Source organism: Myotis daubentonii, chromosome 9 (genome assembly GCF_963259705.1).
Source record: "Myotis daubentonii chromosome 9, mMyoDau2.1, whole genome shotgun sequence".
Lineage (NCBI taxonomy): Eukaryota > Metazoa > Chordata > Mammalia > Chiroptera > Vespertilionidae > Myotis > Myotis daubentonii.
Window position 1 is genome coordinate 16047569 of NC_081848.1, and position 25699 is coordinate 16073267.

At 38.9% G+C, this 25699-nt stretch overlaps 1 protein-coding gene and 1 long non-coding RNA gene across 4 annotated transcripts in view; one reads left to right on the top strand and one right to left on the bottom strand.

The window, feature by feature from the left end:
- Positions 1-25699, top strand: part of LOC132240607 (uncharacterized) — a 419797-nt gene that overhangs the window by 217974 nt on the left and 176124 nt on the right. The gene's annotated exons all lie outside the window — the stretch shown is intronic.
- Positions 1-25699, bottom strand: part of RDX (radixin) — a 93099-nt gene that overhangs the window by 3567 nt on the left and 63833 nt on the right. For 2 of the 3 annotated variants that reach the window (XM_059708010.1, XM_059708008.1), the window contains exons 13-14: positions 23705-23947; positions 21823-21983 (exon numbers count right to left, since the gene is read on the bottom strand). In XM_059708010.1, the coding sequence (XP_059563993.1) occupies positions 21823-21983; positions 23705-23947 (404 nt within the window). Of the gene's footprint in view, positions 1-13239; positions 13293-21822; positions 21984-23704; positions 23948-25699 lie in introns of all 3 variants that reach the window. The other variant, XM_059708007.1, reaches the window with a different exon arrangement.

Here is a 25699-nt window from a genome sequence, read left to right on the forward strand (position 1 = left end):
CACAGTATTTTCATGCTTAGGGTTCAACAAGTAGAAAGTCAGCGACTGGCGATTTCTATCTTATAAATCAGTTATGTGCCACAAGAGCACCTGCGGTGGGCTGTTGCCCATGGAAACCATGCTACAGAGGGCAGTTCGGTTTCCAGGCAGTGTAACTGTAACCCATAATGAAAAACTGAGTCTTTGCAGTAAAATGCAAATTTGTCCGGGCCAGTAATAAAGGAAGATAGAAACAATGAAACATATTAACACTATTATAATTTTTCTTTGATACTTTGGCTTAATGTTAAACTGGGCAAAATTAATTAGATGACTAAGTAGTGCTGGAAATTTAAGAACATTTTAAAGGGATTTTGAAGTATTTTGAGGACTTGGAAGGTTAGCAGAGCTGGCACTTTATCTTATCAAATGTCATTGTATTACTGTATTTTTCCTTAGTCACCATGATTAACCGTAACTGAGGTTGATTTATGCTCATAACTGAGGAATGAAGGGAGAAAGAGCAAAGGAAGGACATGTGAATGATTTACATGGACATCAAGAGAAAGGAGAGTGAAGTGGATAAACGTAAGGTACCAGAAAGAAAATAGAATACAGTGATAACCCAGGAAACTCCATTTCCTTGAGAAGAAAGGAGGTGACTATCAAGTCAGAAATTTCCAAAGTTTGCCACCAGATGGCGCCATGAGACCAAAACTACTTGGTTGAAGACAGCTCTTGAAGGGGAGTGAGGGGGAGATACACACAAATCAGAGGAGCAGAATATTCTCAGCACAGGGGCTCAGGATTGGAGGAGCGCCAAGCCTTAGGTTAGATCCTATATCAGGTGAGCCCAGGCCCACAAACTTGGTTTAATAGTAGAAAATCTACTTATCTGATCCAATAAGTTACAAACAAAAGGCACATACACATGATCTCACTATACACAAGACGTTACATTTGACAAATTTTAAACCTTTTTATTTAAAAAAAAACAAAAACCACACAACTCACAAACGAAACAAAACAAAAAGCCTCTAGCAGAACAGGCAAATGTATATAACAGGACGTTTCATTAACCCGATAAAGGGCATGTACCGAACACCCACAGCAAACGTAGTGGCTAATGTTGGAAATGTTAGAAGCATTCCTCTTAAATCAGAAAGGAGAGGCCACTATGTCGAACATTGTACTGAATGTTTCCGACAATTTGAAAAGATAAGGAAAAGAAGCCAATGTTCTATGAATTGCGAAAGACTGACAACTGTCATTATTTGCAGGAGATGACTATTCTTGTAGAAAGCCCAAAAGACTTCACAAATGCTTAGACACAATAAGAGTTTAGCAAGGTTCCTGAATATAAGCAAACAAGAATCTATTTCATTTTTACACACCAGCCACCAGGAGTTTTAAAATGTAACTCTTAAAAGATAGTAAAGAATGAGATGCTTAATAATAAACCTAACAAAAAATATATTATCTTAATGGAAAATGTTAAACTTTACTGAAAGGCATTAAGGGAGACATCAATAAGTAGAGAAAATTAACATATTCGTGACCAGGAATATTTAATATTAAACAGATGTAACTTCCTCCCAAATTAGTCTATTAACACATCTCAAACCAAAAGTCTTTTTTTCTCATACAATTTAGGAATTCTAAAATTTATGTAGAAGAACAAAGAGCCCAAACAAACGAGGAGTTATCAAAACAAGCTGGAGAGACTTTTAAAGAAAGCTCTATCGGTCCTTAGGGCTCATAGAAAGCCAAGGATATAGGAACTAAGACAGAAGGGTATGGACACAGGGGTAGACAAGTTGGCCATTGAACATGTGCTCCCTTGACACAGGTAAGAAATGGCAATGCCATTGGTGGGGGAGGGATGGACTGCCAAAGTATTAAGACACTAGTCATCCAGATAGAAAACAATGGATTCCCACTTCACACCATAAACAAAAGTTATTTCTAGCTGGACTAAAGACTCAAGAGTAAGAACAACGAAACTTTTAAAGAATTTTTTTAAAACTCAATACTTTTAGAAGAAAATATAGGAGACGTCTTCATGACCTCAAAGAAGAGAATTAATTTTCTAAACAAGATACCCATCAAAAAAATCTCCCAAATCACAAGGGCAACATTTTCTAAATTAAGCTACAATAAAATTTAAAACTTTTATCCATAATAAAAATGTGAAAAGAGAAGGCACAGCAAGAAAGGAAATAGCTGTAAAAATTCAAATGTCAAAATATTAAATCAGCCAGGCCAGTGTGGCTCAGTGATTCAGTGTAGACTCATGAACAAGAAGTCATAGGTTCAAGGTTCGATTTCTGGTTAGGGCATGTGCCCAGGTTTCAGGCTCCATTCCCAGAAGGGAGTGTGCAGGAGGCAGCGGATCAATGATTCTCTCTCATCATTGATGTTTCTAACCCTCTCTCCCTCTCCCTCTCTCTGAAACCAATAAAAACATATTAAAAAATAAAAACTGATACAAGGTATCTATTACATATATATGTTTTCATAATATATACTATACATAATAATATATATCCCTTTTTTTATAATTCTCCTAGGTACACATCTTTCCCCAACACCGTTGTAAAACAATCTCTAGTTCTTAGGTGTTTAAAACAGAAATTGATGGCAGAAAAATATTATAATAGATGGGGAAGTTATGCATTTGGTTCAAATTACCTTTGGTCGCGAACTATTAGAATTTTGGATTCTCACAGAAATCATCGAGGCAGCAAAGCCAATAGTTACTCTAAGGACATTGAGTGAAAGAGGCCACCTGTTGTTCCCACAGTGCTGGGCACCCTCAGCTCTAAACCAGCGGTTCGCAAAGTGCTGGCCCAGAACAGCAGCGGCCTCACCTGCTTAAAATGCAAGTGCTTGGGCCCCATGTGGATGTACTGAACCAGAAACTCGGGGTGCGGGCCCTCAGCCTGCATTTTAGCAAACTCTCAGGTGATCCTGATGCCAGCCAGTTTGAGAATCACTCCTGGAAGTTTTTTGTGTGTTTTTTTAAATATATATTTTTTTACTTCTGAGAGGGAGAGAGACATCAATAATGAGAGAGAATCATTGGTCAGCTGCCTCTTGCACGCCCCCTACTGGGGATCGAGCCTGCAACCTAGGGATGTGCCCTGACTGGGAATCGAACTGTGATCTCCTCAACCACTGAGCCACTGAGGCCGGGCTGCTTTGTTATTTCTTTCTTTCTCCATCACCATTCATCCCCTCTATGCCCTCTTCCACCTCCACCCTGGAAGTTTTTCTAATGTGTAAGGGAACCTCTTCATTCCAACAAAACAAGACACCCCTCCCCTCCCCCCTGATCAGAACTATGGACAGCTGAGAAAAGCAGACCATGGCCTTGGGAAAAACCTGACTGTTTTATAATATCTCCAATGCAGGGTCAGCAACTGTAGCTCATGGACCAAATTTGCTCCCCACCTGTTTTTGTAGAGACTGTATTTTTTTTTTTTTATTGATTTCAGAGAGGAAGGGAGAGATAGAAATATCAATGATGAGAGAGAATCATTGATCAGCTGCCTCCTGCACACCTCACACTGGTGATCAAGCCCGCAACCCAGGCATGTGCCCTGACCAGGAATTGAAACGTGACCTCCTGGTTCATAGGTTGATGCTCAATCACTGAGCCATGCTGGCTGGGCGAGACCATAATTTTCTAAATTTAATCCAAAGATAAATATTTTATAACCGGTGAAAATTAATTACAATGCAGATTTCAGTGTCTGTAAATAGTCTCATTGGCAGGCAGCCAGCAGCATTCATTACATATGCCCATAGCTGCTTTTGTACTAAAACAGACAATTTGGCCTACGATGTTGAAAACATTTAATATCTGCACCTTTACCGAAAAGGTTTGCCAACTTCTGCTTTAATTTGATTATGACTCTATCAATCTAAAAGCAAAATGTAGGCATATTGATTTTTATTTTTAAAATGCAATTTTCATTTTAATTCTACAGATAAAAATATCTATCAGCTTAAAAAATAATAAAAATAATTAAATCAGATCCATTTTTATCTACAAAGTAGATTAAATAACCCTACATAGAGGATCGGGGAAATGTTACTAATTATGCTTTCTCTCTTCAAATATTCTAATACTTGAACTGGCGGTGGGTCTTCATGAAGAGCTCTACACATTTAGCGCTAAAAGCTAACTCAGCCTCCTCCCACCCCCACCCTCGGGTGCTTCATTTAAACTGCAAGCTCTCTCCGTGCTGCACACGGACTTCTTTCCCGGGCCTCACACTGCAGCCATCGCCCTCCTTCCCCTGACGCCCTAGCCTTGCTCTCTCTGATCCTCGGCCTCTTGAACATTTCCAGGCCAAGCTCATATCACATCACTGAAGACCTGCTCACTGAATTCCTGAAATGTTTCATTCAACACCTATTGGGTGGCCAAAAAATCCCATTTTTATCCATATCCACCTTCACTTCTTGAATTTCATCTTCCTCTAGGTTTCTAAGATCCCTGAGCAGAGACCCTTTTGATTTTGAGGGCTTTTGCACCCATAAGAAGAAAAGGATGCTCTCTCACAAGAGTAATTCATATATTTCAACTGTACATCTTTAAGCCACACTCACCTTTCCTTGAAAATGAGGCACTAACCCTTAACAGGTTGGTGTCACTAGCCCCACTCAACATAGTTGAAGGAGCCTGGGCCTCAGTGTGCTGGGGTTGAGTCTCCAGCTGTTACTCTATGTGCAACTTAATATTTAAAGTCCTTTTTTGGGCTCTAAACTAATGGGTGCAATCCCTTTGAGTGACGCAGACGAGCACCCTCCAAAGGGCACTGTCGTGGACTCAGATCTCAATTGGAAAGGTAGTTAGTGTTTCGTGGTCAAAGGATATGGGCCTCCGATTCCAAGAAAACCAAAGCCAGATGCAGGCCCGGCCACTACGGTTGCCTTTGGGGCGCTTACTGAACTGTAAAATGGGAAAATACAGGGAGACCTGCAGCATTCATGGCATCTTTGTGTGGCTTAGGAAAAGGTACCCCTTCCTCCAGGCAGACGCAGCTCTGTCGTCCTGGGTACACGCTTGTGGAGTGGAGCACCCACTACACTTGTACTTCTATCCTGCACTTTTGCCCCTGTACTGCGGTGAGCTCCTGGGGTCTGGCTCCTTTCCAACCTCACTCACACACCCTCTCCTATGGGTTCACTCAGCTCTGGACATACTGCCCTCTTTTCTGTTTCCTGAACAAGTCAAGCCCTCTCTTGCCTACAGTCTTTGCACATGCTGTTCCCTCTACCCGGAATGCTTTCAAGTGAAAATTGCAAATTGATGTCGAGTGGGCCATTCCTGGCAAGCAGCTACATTGTTTGGCTTGCAAAACATTTTTTAAATAAATGAATCTTATATAATAAAAGGGTAATATGCAAATTGACCCTAACAGCAGAATGACCAGGAACAACTGGTCGCTATGATGCACACTGACCACCAGGGGGCAGATGCTCAACACAGGAGCTGTCCCTTGGCGGGAGCTCCACTGAGCCACAAGCTGGGCTGACAGCTGTGAGTGCAGCCGCGGTGGCGGGAGCCTCTCCCGCCTCCTCGATAGCGCTAAGGATATCCAACTGCAGCTCAGGCCCACTTCCCGTGGGGAGTGGGCCTAAGCCATCAGTCACACATCCCCCAAGGGATCCCGGGCTGCCAGAGGGATGTCTGACTGCCAGCTTAGGCCCGATCCCCAGGGGAGCGGGCCTAAGCCAACGGGTGGACAACCCCTGAGGGGTCTCGGACTGTGAGAGGGTGCAAGCCAAGCTGAGGGACCCCCTGCTCCGAGTGCACAAATTTTCATACACTGAGCCTCTAGTAAATAAATAAAAGCTAACATAAAATTTGGGAGATTTCAGATAAAACTACATTTCAACTTAATATCTAAAGCATCATTCTTTAAATGCTTTTTTTTTAAAGCCATGTTTGGCTTATCTTGGGAAATCAAAAGGTGCAGCAGCTGTGCCTGAGGAGCTGGGCCGTCCAGACAGGCGTGAGGCTCGGCGGCAGGCCCACAGGCCCAGGGCAGCCGTGGCCCCTGGCACTGCATCACCATTGTGATTTAAATAAAAGAGGAGGCCCTAGCTGGTTTTCTCAGTGGATAGAGCATCAGCCTGTGGACTTAAGGGTCTCAGGTTCAATTCTGGTCAAGAGCACATGCCTGGATTGTGGACTCGATCCCCAGTGTGGGGCGTGGAGGAGGCAGCCGATCAATCATTCTCTCTCATCATTGATGTTTCTATCTCTCTCTCCCTCTCCCTTCCTCTCTGAACTCCATAAAAATATATTTTAAAAATAAAGAGGAGGACCTAGCCTTCTCTTCTTCCACTTACATGCCACCTTCTCACAGACTTTTGTGATCTCCCACCCCAAACTACCATTCCTGTATTTTCCCCAACTCAGTCCCTCGTTTCCTTCATATCAACTCGATGTGAATTTGCTGTTTTACAGGTCGGAGATGGCTCAATACTGGCAATTTCACGATTTGATCTAATACCATTTTAAACTTTTATTTTGCTTTCCTATAGGTAACTAAGCCCATTGGGATAAGGATGAAATCTTAGTTGCTGTTATATTCTCAATGACTAGGACTTACTGAGCACCTGGCAGATCTGAGGCACTGAAATATTTGGATGAATAAGTGAAAGGACTCCTTCCCACCAGAAGCTTTTCAGCAGCCCCAGAACATTCATGACATGCATTTCCCTGGCCTGAGACCTCTAGAATTAGCCCACGTTAACAGTGGGCTTTCCCGACCACAGCCCAGGGCAGTCCTACCACTCCTCGCCTGCCCACTCGGCGCTGGAGCTGATTCTAGTCCGACTCCGTCAGCCTCGGCTCACAGAGCTGATGCCCTGGGTCCTGGTGTTGGAAATTACTCCCAAAGTGTGATATTTCCTGGAGCGCCTGTGCAAACCAGCACTGAGGTCAGTGCTGCACAGACACATACATGTCCCTCAGCCCTGCAACAAGCTGGGGAAATGACACTTGTTCCTGAGGTGAATGCTGACAATAGCCTCAGAGATGTCAGCAAGAGGTCGGTGGCTCTCCTGACCTTCATGTACAGGCTCTTGTTTGCTTGCCTTGTCACACTTAACTCTCCTGTTTCCTCCTCTACACGGATTGCTTTTAAAAAATTACCTATGAATCCTCAGGACCTAACTTTAGACACTTGTTTAATGAATGGGTAAAATTATTTGAATGGATTAAATCATGCAAGTGCCACACAGCGCATCCCTAGAAGGCAAATACGGGGGCATTTTTATTTAGTAGGTATAATCCCAGGGACTTGAGCAGGGGTGAGGGGTGGGGTTCATGCCGGAGTGCCAGCTTCAGACAGAGGACACCCCTAGAAAGAGCATTTTCCCGTTCTTTGCATAGGTTTGTGGGAAACACTTGCAGAAAACACTGCAGTTAAGCTAAGTAAAAACTATTCTAATACCAAGAAAGTGCTCTTTTCAATGTTGCTAAAACCTGGGCACATTTAAAATACTGTATTAGACCCCTGTTTCCTGGCACTGGGGGGGAGGTCACACAGGCTAGCCACCTCTGTCCGGTAATTCTGTGCAGTCCTCCCCCCTGTGGTCCTCGCCATCCTCTCCTGGCGGGACACACATGGTGGTGCGCACCAAGGTTCTGTATTCAGCCATTTCCTCACATGGTCCCGGGGGGAGGGAATTTCATCGGACACCATCAGCATTCCAAACTAAAAGTGTCCAAGGAAAGGTCAGTCCATCCACACCTGCTTCCTCGCATGATTTCCTGGAGTTTCACTGTACCCTCTTCTGAATCTCAAACTTTCTATTTCTTCAGTATAGACTGGCAGGTCCACTACTCTAGGTCTTTGTGTGCCTTGATGTGTTTACATATATAGTTCCGTCTGTCTGGAGAGTCTTCCTATCTTTGCCCCCTGACAAGAACAACTCGTCCTGAAAGACTTGGTCTAGGGATCACCTCCTCCAGGAAGTCTCCCTGGAGCCCTCCAGCAAGACTAGGTGCCTTCCTTCTGAGATCCCAGAACCCACCCATCCCATTCATTTAACAATACTATCTACCATGTGCCAGGCATTGGTGGCTCTAGCACTGAGCACATACTGCACAAGACAGCAAAACTCCTACCCTCATGGAGCTTGCCTTCTAGTGTGAGGAGACAGGTAATAAACCACATAAATAGGTAAAATATGTTAATGATCAGCTATAGAGAAAAATAATGAAAGCAACTGGGCAGAGGATACTGGGCAAGGTGCACTTTTAAATAGGGCAGTAAGGGAAGCCACATGGAAGCAGAATCCTGCAGTTGGCATGAAAGCATCTGGGGGGAAAGGCATCCCAGCTGAGGGAACAGGAGCCCTGGCTAACGGACGAACCAGGAAGCCGCCGGCGTCAAGGAGAGAAGAAACGGCAGATGAGGCCCCAGCGACAGGCCAGGCTGTTCGGCTCTGCATGGCCATCGAGAAGGATGAGGCTATTGCTCTTGCAGGGAAACCTGGAGGGACTTGTGAAGTGATGGAATCAGGTGGATCTTTTTAAGGCACTTAGACTGTAGAAAGCAAATCAGAAATCAAGAAAAGCCAGCAGAAGGCTCTCATGGGAGGGTGACCGCTGTGGAGGATGATGAAATAAGTGGCCATATTCTGGATATACTGTATATTTTGAATGTTGGGCCAACAGTTTAGGGTTGGGTTGGATGTGGGTTAGAAGAGGAAAATACGAGTAAACAGTCAAATTTTAGGCCTGATTCACTGAAAAAATGGACTTGCCATTGATTGGCTGATGGATGAGCAAGCTGTGAGGGGTAGAATTCTTGAGTTTGGATTGACATAGTAAGTATGAGAAGCTTATTAGGTATCAAAGTGGAAATTTCAGGTAGATACAAGCCCAAAGTTCAGGGGCCAAGTCTGACCGGCGACCCACGGATGGAAGGAACACCGAACAGGTCACTAAGAGAGCCAAGTGTAGGCCTGGGCCTTGGAGCACCCCCATAGTAACAGGTTGAGAAGGGAACCCCATTTATCCATAAAATGCAAACACAAATTATGTCTACAGGGCATAAACTGTGAACTGCTTACTGCTCTGGACAGACCCCACACTTAACACAAGGCCTGGCACACATTCTAATAACATATGCAGAGCAAGACCTTCCACGAGTCACAAGTAAAATCTCTAAAAGGCAAACAGAAGACATTAAAAATGGAATCCAATGGACTTGGGTACAAACATGAGTATCCATTATACTGACAGACGTGCAAAAATATTATGAAAAACAAATGACAGAAGTTACTATTTATTAAAACCTTTAATATGCCAAGCTGTAAACAAAGTATTTCGTGTATTTTATTACAATCAGTGCTCACAAGATCACAATTGTTACTCTCACTTAAGAGACAAGGAAATTTAGGTTCCAAATGGCTGAGTGGCTTCCCCAGGTCACAAGGATAGTGAGTGGCTGGGCCTTTTGAACCCAAATGTGGGACTCCAAACCCACGCGATTACCTGCACATTATGCTACCTCACTTCTACCCCGAGCTCTCTCTGAATGCCAGACAGGCTATGCATCGAATGTGCTCTGAACTGATAAAACCCAGAGCTCAGGATCTTTGGTAAAACAACAAAAACTTGTGCTGCAGCAGCAGGAGAATGTGGGCAAGGTCCTTGTGCCCTCACTGGGGAGAGCCAGGGTACATAGCTTGACCACTGACAGTATCTGAGCTTTTCTAGAAAAACTGCAGGAACAGAGGGGCACTGGGCGGCTGAAAGGGCACCAGAGGATGGTGAATTCTGAGCCTCTCAAGTATCAGCTTCGGGTTCAGAGTGAATCTTGGGAAGGGGAGAGGGAAACTGTACACCACTGAAATGGATGTTTCTTCCGATTAACATGAGATAGCATTAGAACTTTTGAAACAAATCTAGGCTATTTGTGGCCCAAGAAAATCATTTGAGAACTTAGTCAAAGTTAAATACGAGAGCTAGTTTACAGACACAACAGAAAGCCCTGAAATCAAAGGACACTTTAACTTCAGGAAGAAGAATTACAGTACTACATTGAATTAAAAGATGACGCATATGTTCAGCCCGTGTGGCTCAGGGGTGGAGCATCAACCCATAGACCAGGAGGTCACAGTTCGATTCCCGGTCAGGGTACATGCCTGGATTGCAGGCTTAATCCCCGTAGGGAGAGTGCAGGAGGCAGCCGATCAATGATTCTCTCTCATCATTGATGTTTCTCTCCCTCTCCCTTCCTGTCTGAAATCAATAAAAACATATTTTTAAAAAGGGATGATGTATATTTATTGTAACTTAAAAGATGTTATGTTAAAAAAAAACTCAAATTGATCTACTTCCTTAAAAATCATCGAAAACAGGCAGAATCATTTTTTTTCTAAATATTTCTGCTGTCGTTTGGTGGCATGGTGGTGTCTTACATTATGTATTAGCATGTTGAGTAACGGTCTGAGTTTGTCTTTTGCCATTTTAACAAAAACAGGCAAACGAAAACTCTAATCACTGAGGAAATGGTGGTAAATTAAAAACTAAAAAAGCTACCAAAGTTAGGGAGGATAAATGGTGATGGAAGGAAATTTGACTTGGGTGGTGAACACACAATATAGTGTACAGATGACATGTCATAGAATTGTGTACCTGAAACCTGTATAATTTTGTTAACCAGTGTCACCTTAATAAATTCAAGAAAAAAGAAAAAAAAGAATGTAAGCAATAGTGCTTAATAAATTTAAGCCAAAATAAATAGGTATCCGATCCCAAACATAAAAAATAAAGCTACCACAGTACACTTAGAAAATCCTACCATATTGATTTGCTTCTTTTTTTTTTCTTTTTTTAAAATATATTTTATTGATTTTTTACAGAGAGGAAGGGAGAGAGATAGAGAGCTAGAAACATCGATGAGAGAGAAACATCAATCAGCTGCCTCCTGCACATCCCCCACTGGGGATGTGCCCGCAACCCAGGCACATGCCCCTGAACAGAATCGAACCTGGGACCTTTAGTCCGCAGGCCGACGCTCTATCCACTGAGCCAAACCAGTTTTGGCTGATTTGCTTCTTTTTAAAAATAATGTTTTCTGTTATAGAATTTGCAGAAATCAGAATATTAGTTACTGGCAGAACTTTTTCACTTGGGCTCTCAAAAATGAAACATTATGACCGCTACAGGTGTGTCAGCTTTTAAGCAAGCTTGACGTACACAGAAATCCAACTTATGAAAAGAATTGTACAATAAGCATACTACTATTTAACTTTTAAATGAAAAAGTACACCTACATCATTTATGTAAAAAAGTCCTATATTTTAGAAATGTGTAAGATGTAGAAAATCTTACATAAATGTAACCTATTCACTGACTATAAAGCAATTTCTTAAGAGGATAAAAACACAAGCAGTGTTTGTATAAGAATATATTGCAATCTTCCTTGTAACAGGAAAGGCTTGGTCAAAACCCAAATGTTCAGGGGGAAAAAGGAGACATATGTAATACTTTACACATAAATGCTCATCAGAAGTTAAGGTGCACATATTTTTGCACTGATATGTAATGATTGCTAAAATATACAGTATCCCCTGAAAGAAGTGCGAAATCGTGTTTATAGAATGCCGTAACTTATATATGAATAACAAAAACTACATAGTACATGTATGCTTGTGCGTGTCTAGGTAATCTCCAGAAAGAGGCACAAGCTGAAAACAGTAGCCTCTGGGGAGAACTGGAGACTTAGAGGACAGAGAAAGGCTTGTTTTTAAATGTTATCCTATTGCACCTACTGAATTTTGTTTATGTATCACTTTTTTTGTAGGCACACTTTTATTAATTATATTTTTAAAGAATTTTAATGATTTCACCAAGTTCTTTGAACTGAGGCTTTAGCCATAAAATATATGACTTAGCACCTTCACTATTGGGCAGCTTTGTAATATAATACCAGAAGCCAATGAAAAATATATGCTCCTAAAAATACCTGTCATTTAATACTTTTCTAAGTAAAAAACAACAACACAATCTTCTTTAGGTGGAGCTGGAAAATAATTTTAATGAGAAAGGAGAAAATTTGGTAATAACTTAATGATTTAAGCTTTAAAAAATCTCCAATTAAACATATACTAAAAAAAAAATCCTTAGCTCCTGGGAGCAGTCCTGTCTTTCCCTTCTCCCTCCCTCCACCCCAGAAAAAAAAAATACTAAATATCCCAGTTTTCTGATACTTTGCTATGATACAAGCTATTACTACATAAACTTGCAAAAATCCACACAATTAACAATTGCTAGAAGGAAATTCTACCTGTACTGCTTGAGATAATGGATATCCTGCTATGTAAAGTAGAAAAATAATTTGTAGTAAAAAACTGTAAACTTATTGGCAAGTTAAATGCAGTAAACAAGAAAGGCCACTGAGAAAACTTTATGTTTCAATGTTGGCTATCCTATATAAAAAAGAGCTAATATGCTAATTCAACCAACAGCCGCATGACCTTCCAGACGAAGCCGGGGCTGCGAGGGCTGGCCGAGGCAGCCGGGGCTGAGGGCCGAGCCCCTTGCACAAATTTTGTGCATTGGGCCTCTAGTTCTAATATAAACCATTATCAATAAAGTTGCTCATATTCAAAAGACTTCATTATAAGAAAACCACATTTATATTTGATATGAAAGGATATGCAATTTCAACAACTAAGTCAACAAATCTAAAATATTAGCTGGCCTACGTAGTGATGGATTTATACCTTGTGATGCTCCCCAGCAGCTGTAATTTACAAATGAGCAGAACTTTTTCCAGCCTTATTAGTTAATATCATGCTTATTTGCTAATTAGCACCTACCAAGTGACTTCTCATTTCTCTAACCCCTGAACATTTTACCTCATTTTTTCTTCCAGTATTTTACTACTTTATTTTCTGTATCTTAACTTGAGTCCATGTCTCAACTCCCTGACTTAACAACAATTTCCACAATAGAGTCACAGGGTCTCATCTATCTCCCATAACTCTAACAGTGCTTTGCATAAATAGCCACCACCTGTGTCTGGAAGAATGAATGACTATATGTACTTATGTATTACTCTTGTTACTTTATGAGCGGAAATGCCATGCCTCCTTGTCGTCTCCCATTCAGCATTCCTTTCATAACACTATTAAACTGAAAACTTTTTAAATTTCTAATATCTAAGAACTAAAGCATAATGGTTCAAAAATAAGAGGTGGCAGAGAACATTTTCTTACCTGCAGACATACCAGTAATCTGGATGACATACTTGCTTCCAGTCTTCCTAACGCTGGGGAACATTCCAAAAATATTAATGCCAATAATCTCCTCTAAAGATGCAAACCTCCTTTTCTAATGGATACAGTGTCTACATTTGAAGCAAAGCCTTTGACACAGCTTATACCCCCCAAACTCATCATAAATATCATTAAAACATCAGCTTGTCTTAGAATGTGATGTGTCCTAGTACATGAAACTATATTACAAACTTTTAGATGATTAGGTTTGGGTTCTAATTCTAGGTTTTATACTGCTTGGTACTCTATTTTTACAAAATGGAGGTATTTTCTAGGATATTTTAAGAATACATATAAACTACCAAATAATGATTTTAGTTTGTACCTACCAACAAAAACATTTTCCATACTTATGATCAACTACTTTGAAAAGATATTAATATTTCGGGGCGGGGGGGGGGGGGGAGAGGATGATAGTTTAATCAACTTAAAAGTTCTAGAAAATTAAAATGAGCTACTGTCAAGTACTACCTATATACCTGCAGTAAGTTACTATATTTTGTAAATCTAGTGGAGGAAAACCATCCATTTGTAACTTAGATTACCAAAATATTCTAATTACCTATATTCAAACACTTTTATAGCCTAAAAATTGAGAAATATATTGTATTAAGAATTATAGGGGGGAAATAACAAGAGGAAAAAACATGTCATTTGAGCATAAGCAGATGCATTGAATCATACCTCTAGAAAAGCTAAGTTGATGAAGCATGATCAAATATGATTCCCAACTTGAAAACCCCTACAGAAATATCCTGTTGCTCAAAGCTGTCAAAGCAAGTGAATAATCGTTCCTACATTCTGAGATAATCTTCACTAAGCTGTTTTGGTGAATGTAACTTCTTCATAATGATCTTTTAAGAACAATTTTTCTAACTCCTTAAAAACCTGTTTTTAAAAACCCTTCAAGTGTCTTCCAGTCACAACACTATTAGGACCACCTGGGAGCAGAAAGAACACTGATAGAACTGTTGTAAGCATGCTCTGTGTCAACTATAAGCCAGCACTAAAACTTAAAGTACACGGACACTGACCTTTGGGGTCAGGCATTACATTTTGGGGAAGACAATGCACCTGGAATAGAAGTGTCTGAATCTGACTCCAGAGAAATGTTCTGAAATAATCTAATTCAGAATTATGACCCTGCTTATAAAAGTTAGACAAGAGGGAATAACATCTGGAATTAGAACTCAGAATCCAATCTTTTTTCTCGGGGACTCTCCAGTTCTTTTGTGCCACTGAAGAACCCATCCCCAAAAGGTTGGATGAAGAATAAAAATGGAGGTCTTAACTGTCCCAAATGAGGTCACTTGAAAAATAAGCAGAAGAAAAAACATTACTACACATTGCAAACATGAGAGCAAGTTACATCCAGATATTTCCTTTAGGTTCTCAGAAGGTAGTGCTTTCATTGTCGTGACCACAGCCTTTCTTCCGGCTAATCACAGTGCACGCAGTTCTACTAGGCTTTCTTTATTCCCTGAACTTCTTAGTAGACCTTACACAGCAGCATGCATGTTCCTTTGGACCTAAGTTTGGAAATTGTTCCCTTCTGTCAGTCCCCAAGTCACCAGATGTTTGTAAATCAGACCCACACCACCTCAGCACAGGATTCATAAATCTGACCCAACCCACACCAGCTATACCATCCGTGTGAGTGCAGTGACGCCCTGTCCACTCCAGTCAAGACGGTCTTCTCTTCATCCCTCGACTCTAACCAGTGCACACCATATCCACCCCGGTCTGCCTCTCTTTAGTAATACATATGCTTCATCAAAATTATTCTTCCTCCTTTAAAACACATGAAGACTAAAAGCGCAGGCAACAGAAGAAAAAATAAATTTGGCTTCATCAAAATGGGTTATGATCCAGAAAACATAAAGAACTACAACTCAATAACAACAAAAGACAAACTCAATTTAAAAAAAATGGACAAAATGTGAATAAAAATTTCAGCAAATATAAATATGGTGAATAAGCACATGAAAAGATTGGTTCAACATGATAGAAAAATGCATCCATGGGAAATGCAATTCAAAACCACAATGACATACCACTTAACCCATTAAAATAGTTATCATCAACAAACAAACAAACATAACAACTGTTGGTGAGGATGTGGAGAAACTGGAACCCTTATGCGCTGGTGGTAGGAATGTAAAATGGCACTGCTGTTATGAAAGACAGTATGGCAGCTCCTAAGAAAATTATACATAGCAATTTCATTTGTGGGTATATACCCAAAAGAATTGAAAGCACGGACTTGAACAGATATTTATACACCAATGTACACAGTAGCATTGTTGGCAAATGTTAAAATGTGAAAGCAATCCAAATGTCCACTGACTGATGAAAGGATAAACAAAATGCGGTACATAAATACGATAGAATATATTTAGCCTTAAAAAACAAAACTCTGGTACATGCAATAACAGGGATGAACCCTGAAAACATTATGTTAAGTGGGAAGAAGTCAGACACAAAAGGACAAATATTATGAGTCCACTTATAAGTGGTACCTAGAATAGTCAAATTCAGAGACAGAAAGTAGAACAGTGGTTACCAGGGACTAAGACGAAGGAGGAATGGGAAGTTAGTTAATGGTTAATGAATAGAGATTCTGTTTGGAATGATGGGAAAGTTCTGGAGAGGAGAGTGGTGATGGTTGCAAAACAATGTGCATGTATTAGTATTACTGAACAGTACACTTGAAAAATGGTTAAAATTTTATGTGTATTTTAAACACAATAAAAAAGATTCAAACCCAAACTTCTAATGCCATTTAACTTCTCAAATATTTATACAGATTATTACTGATTATGGTACTTGAATGGTTTATCAATTGGATATAGAACGAATCTTCCTATAGAGCTGGAAAAACTTAAAATTAGGCACTGTTTAAAAGATATCTTTAAATACTGACCAGTGTTTAATATTTGAGCTGTAAAATGAAAAGTAATTTATCAAAGAAAAAGCATACTTGAGAAAATATACTGTGTATTCTTAATCTCTCTCCGTCACTAATTTTCCTCTATTGATCTTCTTTAATTGTAGGTTCCTTCATCACAAAACTTCATCTTTTATCCAAAATAGCTAAAGTTTTAAAGTAACTAATAATATAAATAGAATGATGGCACAGAGATTCAAATGCTAGATGTGAATTATAGAGTTTTCAGTATAAACAACAGGAAAGGGAGGAGGATGTATTGCCTGCGAGTCTAAGGCATTCATGCATTTCCAGGTCTAAAACAGAAGATAAAACATCGTAACGTGTAAAAAACTAAAAGGGATATTGTGGCATACATTATAAAAATGCAAAAATTTCATATAATAAATCCACGCTTCATCAAAAGGAATTCTTCCAAGGATTGTCACATAAATCTCAGAAACTCTGATCCCATATTACCACTTGGAAGACAGACTGTTGGCTTATATTGACTAAGTAAAAATAAACTAAAACCAGTATCACTATTTTTAAGAGCAAACTAAATGACATGCATAAATATCAAAGTACATCTAAATTTTACATGAACATTAAATAAACATAACATACAAATAAATTACATGATGGAAGCAACTGACTAGATACAAGCGCGGAAGAATCTGGGCATACAAATAATATGAATCAACAAAATGGTACTGCTATTTTAAAAACAATCTAGTATTTGTAACAGATTAAGGCAAATAGTCTAGGAGCTAAGGTAATATTTGAAGTTCCACATTTTGAGCTGGGCCATAACAAAGGGTCATAGCCATTCTAATCTGGCTTCTATATCCCAGAACAGAGCTGGTACTTAATGAAAGCATATTGGCTACATGACGATCATTAAATAAAAACCTGGAGCCATGTAGCACCTAGGGAAGTCCAGTGCCAAACATAAACCTGAATTTAAAAGGTGTGCCACAGGGTAATTATCTCAGTCATGATCTTTGACCTTAAAATTCTGTGGAAAATAGTGATGGATACTTTAACTCCTACAGCAGTGTATGTAACCTGAAATCAGAAAAGTCTCCTATCACAGAGTTTAGGAGAGATCAAAATATTGAGGCAGCCAAGCAAGAAGTTATTATTTCCAGAGGGAAAATGGCAGCTCTTAAAATCTTGAGAGATGGACATATTAAGAAGTAGGTCCACTAGGAAAAAATGACAGTTTAGATTATTTAAGTGAAAAAGTCAAGGATGGGAAAGTGATAAGCTTTGATAAAGGAAACGCTATGAGCCAATTTTTCCTGGTTACCAGTGTAGAATGGGAGGAGTCAGATTGCCTTGACATTTTATGAAGTTATCAAAACATCTGCAGAATCCACTGAGCTTTTGAAATGTACTAGAATACTGTCATTCTACATGATAAACCACCTCAGAACATTTGATGCATAATCTTCTAGTTAAAAAAAGTACAGAATAAGAAAATGCTAAAGATCTGTTCACTTAGAACGTAAGAAACTTGTCTACTAGTGTAGCTCCATATTTAAATGTTTTCTCTTATCCTTATTAAAGATATCTAATCAGTTCAGAAAATTAATGCTAAAGGTGGTAATTCTTTATACTTCAACTTTAAGCTTTAGATTTTTAATAAAAACTAATTGGCCCTACCCAGTTTGGCTCAGTGGATAGAGCATCGGTCTGCAGACTAGGGGGTCCCAGGTTTGATTCTGGTCAGGGGCATGGACCTTGGTTGCAGGCACATCCCCAGTAGGGGGTGTGCAGGAGGCGGCTGATTGATGTTTCTCTCTCATTGATGTTTCTAACTCTCTATCCCTCTCCCTTCCTCTCTGTAAAAAATCAATAAAATATATTTTTAACCCCCCCCCAAAAAAAACCCCTAATTGTTTTTATCATACATACAAAGAATGGGAGGCTTTTGGATCTAAAATGTTTTTATCTTCATTTCTAACAAGATCACGATAATCAAAACTGAGAAAGTGGTAGGCATATTTTATTTTTAATCAGAATACTCATATTGAAACTCTTTTCTAATAATAATTGGGAGGGTTCCAATTCGTTCGAAGATACTTTGTAAGTGAAAATTCTAAATAAGAAAAATTCTGATTAGATACAAAGCAAAATCTTGTAAAATTCCCCCTTCTGACAAGATCAGAAGAAATCACTACCTGCCTTTGAGAATAGCAATAAAAAAGTTAGCCGAAACCGGTTTGGCTCAGTGGATAGAGCGTCAACCTGCGGACTGAAAGGTCCCAGGTTCGATTCCGGTCAAGGGCATGTACCTGGGTTGCGGGCACATCCCCAGTAGGAGATGTGCAGGAGGCGGCTGATTGATGTTTCTCTCCCATCGATGTTTCTAACTCTCTATCTCTCTCCCTTCCTCTCTGTAAAAAATCAATAAAATATATTTAAAAAAAAAAAAAGTAAGTTAAATATTACTATAGCCTGGCCTGCATGCTCCGTGGTTGAGCATCAACCTGTGAATGAGGTCACAGTTTGGTTCCCGGTCAGGGCACATGCCTGGGTTGCGGTCTTGATCCCCAGTGTGGGGCGTGCAGGCAGACTCCATCCCCAGTGTGGGGTGTGCAGAAGGCAGCTGATCAATGACTCTCTCTCATCACTGATGTTTCTCTCTCTCTCTCTCTCTCTCCCCTCCCTTCCTCTCTGAAATCAATAAAAATATTTTTAAAAAATATTACTATAGACTGAGAAGACATTTGGCTTTTCCTATTTTTACATTTAGCTCTTATTTATTTAAAAATAATCTTTATGTTAAGAATTAGTAAGAAGCTTTTTAAAAAAGTTAACTTCTAGATTTATGGTAACTGCTCTGTAATACTACAAAATAAGAATATGTATTTAAATAGAACTGAACTTGGTGTTCAGTTCTTTACAGAGTATTAGCATTTTAAGTGAGATCAATTAATGACAATGAAACTATATCTTCCTTAGGAAGAAGGAAACTAAACACTATACAATAAAAGCAATGACTAAAAATCCTAATTTGTGTTATCAAATTATCAATTTAATTTTTCCACAGAATTAATAAGCACTATTATTTCCATATTAGAATAGGTATAATTTAGGGGAAAGAGTAACTCCATGAGGATTTTGACATTTTTCCTAACCACTTTTCATTTTTAAGGTGAGATTATAATTTTCAGGAAATATACCAAAAAAAAAAATCCATGTTAAATAACAACAGTGGACCTTAAAGGCATGAGCTTTTGTCACTTTATTGTTAACCAATGAATGTTATCCAAAATTATAGATGTAACTGTAACTTAATTGTACAACACAAAATTATGCTATTGGTAAAAGCCTGCTGGAATTTACCGAATACTCATTAATATATTTTTACATTGCTATATGAACATGTGCTCTCAATTGCTAATAATAAAAGTTATAATTGGTTAATCACTATGAAAATCCATATCGCAAATAGTTTTTCCTGTTTAGAAAAATTCACACAGCTTTATAAATGGATTAACTCCATTTTAATCCTAATCTACAAATAGATTATAAACAGCCAATATAACTGGTAATTTTTCAACACTGATATCAAACTCATGTAGCAATGGTAGTGCACAATATTCAAAAAGGAAAAAATTAATAAAAATTCACGTTTTCCCGTCATGGCAATTGCTTTAATGTTGTGGAGAAGCATGGCCAGAAGGTTCACCTCTATGTGCTGAAAGTAGAAACCCTTTCCTCCACAGCGTTTTGAAGCATGTGCACAACCAATGTACAATAGTCACTTCAACGTTAACCAGTTATATTTTGTCCTACAAAGTCCAAAAAATATATTAAATGCAACCTTTCCTTTTCATAATGTCTGCCCAGATTAATCCTTTTAAAGTCAGCAAAATCAAAAAAGCACAAGAGATATTTTCAGACACAACTGGAATCTACTGTGCATGAAAATGTCTTAATAAAATGGCAATTCTAATAGATAAATGTCAATTTGAATGCATAATACCAAAAAAAAGTAGCTGAACCACACAGAGAAAAAAAGGCTTTCCTTATTTCCAAATCCAGATGTTTACACAATAAAGAAAATGTTAGAACATGTGAATATTAGAACATCTTTCAAACTGGAAAGATTTCTTCTTAAGACATAATTGAACTTAGTATTGCCTAAAATTATAATTTCTAAAACAGGATTAACAAACCAAATTTAAGTACTCTTAATTAGAAACTGAAAATAAAAAGCATAATGATTTAGGAACCAAATATGCTAAAATGATCATGTAACAATTATATCAAGAAATGAAGGTACAGACACTCTTCAGATGGTACAAGGAAACATCTCTCTTACACACACACACACACACACACACACACACACACACACACACACACACATTTTTCAGACATACAACACCTCTCCAGGAAGATTGTATACCAGTGAGAGCTTACAATTTTAATACAATTCAGAGTCCCACAATTCAGCTCAACAAAAAGGCAGCTAAAAATTTAGCACTCTAAGATATTCTGAAGGAAAAAGAAATCTGAAACATAGTTGTTCATGATTGGAAGTGTTCTATGCTTATAAAACATAAGCTTGAACAACCAGTCATTGCGGGTGCAGTAGTGAGGTAGTGTCACTGTGCCTCAGGGGACTGATGTTTGCATATGCTGCCCTTTCAGGAAGGCCCAAGGTTTTTAATGATTATAATCAATTACCAACAAATGTGTATTTTCTTTTAGAAAATGTCTGTTTGCCTACACTAATCTACGAGAGAGCAAAACTTTTTAAATCAGACAACTGATTTGCAGGGAGTATTTCACCAATACACTCTCCTAGGGCACTATTACCTTGCTATCTATACCTTTGTGAATTGGTAGGCAAAGAAAACCAAAGGATGACAGAAGATGAAACACCGATCCATTCAGCTGTCAAAAATGACTCTAAGTATCAAATACCCAATCACATAATAAAATTGGGATTTTAAAAAATTAACCACCAGGTGCACACTACAGCTAAACTTTCTTATCCTTTCATAATTCACAGCCATCTTCTACACAATGATCAAAAACTGTGTACCTGTGACCTACTCTCATTTTAAACACTGCCAATGATCTGTATGGTGGCAGAATTATGGCTATGGGCATGGCAAGATATGAGAAGGGCACACTGAGAAAACATAATGAAAAAGAATGGGGAACTACATGCAGGTCAAACTTGAAAGGGGCAAGGGAAAAACCTAATCATTAAATAAATCACCATCGGCCTTTGAAATGTACAAAGTGCTTAAATCACACCTACACATTTGTCAGACATGATAATTAGTGTTAATTTTCAACAGAAAAACAAAAATGGAAAATGCAAAATATGAAAGGAGATGATGAACACTGTTCTCCAGTCCCTGGCTCAAAAGAAAAAGAAAACCAGGCATGATGTCACACTGCCTTAATGCTGAAGAGCTCCCCTCAAATGTGTCTTTTAGCCACCACAGTCAAACTGGTATAAGTGCTTTGGCAAGGTGGGATGCATTCCATCACATCTGCAAAGGCCTGCTTTTCTCTGTTGGTGGTTCAGCTTATGAAGAACATGTATGCAAAATAACAGCTCTCACATTGCTTCAAACTCATCAATACGTTGCTTTGTATTGCCTTGTCGAATCTGTCGCAGAGTCTTGTACTTATCACGGCCTGCTTTAACATTCTCAGCATGAAGAACATCATTTTGTGTTTTCTTAGTTTCATCTCTGGCTTGGGCTAATTCTGAACTTAATGCCTATGTTTAAAAAATTAAAAAGTATGAAGATTATTTTTTTTAGACTTTAAAAACAAGAAAAAGGCTTAAAGACAAAAATATACATATAAGAAACCTGCTTTTTAGTACATTTAGCATTCAATTGTGAAATCTTTAAAGTCTGTAAGTTTGTTTTGCTTTTAGTAATCATGGGGACCGTGGTTAGGGAAGAATACACATGGCCTTTCATTTCTACACCCATTAACCATTATGATTTTGTGTATTAACCTAAACTTCCTTAACATTCCCACAATACTTGAAATGACTGCCAGAAGATTTAATGTAGCCATTACAAAATAATGTTACTGTAAGATCTAAAATCTATACCAGTGGTGGCGAACCTTTTGAGCTCGGCGTGTCAGCATTTTGAAAAACCCTAACTTAACTCTGGTGCCATGTCACATATAGAAATTTTTTGATATTTGCAATCATAGTAAAACAAAGACTTATATTTTTGATATTTATTTTATATATTTAAATGCCATTTAACAGAGAAAAATCAACCAAAAAAATGAGTTTGCGTGTCACCTGACACGCGTGTCATAGGTTTGCCATCACTGATCTATACCATGAGAGAAGCTTTCTCCAAAAATCTTAATATATTTATTATAATAATCACCCTATTCTCTTTTAATATCTGAAGATGTCACCAATTAAAAAATTAGAAAACTTAATGACAAAAAAGTCTAGAAATATTAAAAATCCTATTTTGATCTAATTATAATTAGATCAATAAGTAAATAATTCAGATTATGTAACGCCATACAGGTAATCTATTACATTACTGATTTTTAATATGTACTTTGTTTAAAAACTAAATTCATTTGTTTTTTAAACACAGCATTAAATAATTTTTTTAATCTTTAAACATGGGTAAACCTATAATCTTCTATACTAATAAAAGGGTAATATGCTAATTAGACCAGATAGACTGGATATCCTTCTGGTGGCAGGGGTCAAGGCAGAGGTGGTTAGGGGTGATCAGGCAGGCAGGGAAAGCGGTTAGGGGCGATCAGGCTGGCAGGGGAGAGCAGTTAGGGGTGATCAGAGAGGCAGGCAGAGGCAGTTAGGGGCGATCAGGCAGGCAGGCAGAGGCGGTTAGGAGCTATCAGGCAGGCAGGCAGGTGAGCGCTTAGGAGCCAGTGGTCCCAGATTGGAGAGGGTGCAGGCCGGGCTGAGGGACACACCCCCCCGCCCACCTCAACGTGCACAAATTTCATGCACCAGGCCTCTAGTTAAAGAATAGCTGCCTGGCTGGCACGGCTCAGTGGATGAGCATCAACCTATGAACCAGAAAGTCACTATTCCCGGTCAGGGCACATGCCTGATTTACGGGCTTGATCCGGTGTGGGCATGCAGGAGGCAGCCGATCAATGCTTCTCTCTCATCACTGATGTTTCTCTCTCTCTCTCCCTCTTCCTTCCTTTCTGAAATCAATAAAAAATATATTTAAAAAAAAGAAAAAAGAATAACTCATTAGCTAAAGGCTGATCACACAAGGTAACAAACATTTGCTAATGGAGTCATATAACCAAAGAAATGATTGATGTGCCTGTAGGCCAAGCACCCACAAACCAATCACAAGGCCAGCTAGTGTTAAAGCTTCCAAAAATCAAATATTCCTTTTTAATAAGTTTGTCTTAATAAATGAGGAAAATGAAGACTATATTTTAAATATGCGTACGACTGCAAATTTTAAATACCTGCAGTTGCTTCTTAACACGCTCATTTTTCTGTGTTTCTGTTACACGTTCCTCCTCACTTCTATGGTTCATTACCCCATCACTTGATAATTCAGCACTAGCTTCAGCATTATTCTCATCATGTTCATCATGTTCATTTTCTGTTGGAGGAATGACTGGTGGAGGTGGAGGTGGAGGGGGGCCAGACATCACACTTTTTAACTCTTCTTTGGTCTTTTCCAAGTCTTCCTGTGCTGCATATGCCTGAATAAAAATAAAAACAAGTATATAGGCAATTTTAAAAATCAGTAACTTAAAAAAAATCAAGTACATCTTCCTAATAGAAACGATTTTTCAGATAATGAAAATAGGCCCTATTGATGAAAATTCTATTTCTGGTGAAGAATGCCATCAGGTAGGGATGACAGAATTTTTTAAAAAACATTACTTTGGGCCGAACCGGTTTGGCTCAGTGGATAGAGTGTTGGCCTGCGGACTGAAGGGTCCCAGGTTCGATTCCGGTCAAGGGCATGTACCTTGGTTGCGGGCACATCCCTACTGGGGGGCGTGCAGGAGGCAGCTGATCGATCTCTCTCATCGATGTTTCTAGCTCTCTATCCCTCTCCCTTCTTCTCTGTAAAAATTCAATAAAATATATTAAAAACAAAACAAAACAAAACAAAAAAAACATTACTTTGGAAACCCTAATAAAATTATTGGTTCTGGCAAGGATTATTGCTGCTAAAATTGTTTTGTAAATGGTTGATGAAAAATGGATATTAGTATAATCCAAAGAATGCCACACTTAATAGATTACTTTTTTTTTTTTTTTTTTTTTTTTTAGCCACAAGGGGGAAATTGTAACCAATGAAGGAATCAAACTGCTATTACTCTAATCCAAATAATCAATTAAAATTCTTAATGGTGACTTAACTAGATATTGTCATCTGATATGATGCAACAGAAGTATCCACTATTACCAATTACTTGAGTGATCATAATGTGCTGGTCTGCTTGAAAAGTTCTGCTTTACACTATTGTCCTGGAGTAATTATTATTATTTTTTAAAATATATTTTATTGATTTTTTACAGAGAGGAAGGGAGAGGGATAGAGAGTTAGAAACATCGATGAGAGAGAAACATCGATCAGCTGCCTCCTGCACACCTCCCACTGGGGATGTGCCTGCAACCAAAGTACAACCAAGGCCCTTGACCAGAATCAAACCCGGGACCCCTCAGTCCGAAGGCCAACACTCTATCCACTGAGCCAAACTGGTTAGGGCCTGGAGTAATTATTAATAACACCCCCTGCCTTTCACTTTCAAAAATATTCTAATTTGGATGATAAATTATATGGAAATCTCACCTATGAGACATTATAGCCAAAAACTTTTAACTTGAGTCCTTTAAGCTTTTAGGTCTATCTTCCACTTTACAGGAAATATTGATGATAAAAGGACAAACTGAATGACACCATGAAAAAGCAACTGGTTAAATACAAAAGGAGGGAAAATCTGGGTGCTTGCAACAATTCGATATAAAAAGAACTGTCCTACTTAAAAATAGACTCAGAGCAAACAGATGCAATGCAAAGTCCTACTTTGGACAATGGTAAATTAACTATAAAATACCTTTTGGGTCAATTTTGAATATAGCCTGCCCAGAAATAAATCCACACATATGTGTTCAATTAATTGGTGATAAAGCAGACAAGAATATGCAATGAAGAAAGGACAAGTCAGGCTGGTGTGGCTCAGTGGCTGAGTGTCAACCTATGAACCAGGAGCTCAGGGTTCAGTTCCCAGTCAGGGCACATGCTCAGGTTGCAGGATTTATTCCCAGTGGGGTGTGTGTAGGAGGCAGCCAATTGATGGTTTTCTCTTATCATTAATGTTTCTCTCTCTCTCCCGCTCTCTTCCTCCCTGAAATCAATAAAAATATAGGTATTTTTAAAAAGGACAATTCTTCAATAAATGGTGTTGGAAAAACTGGACAGCCACATGCAAAAGAAGGAA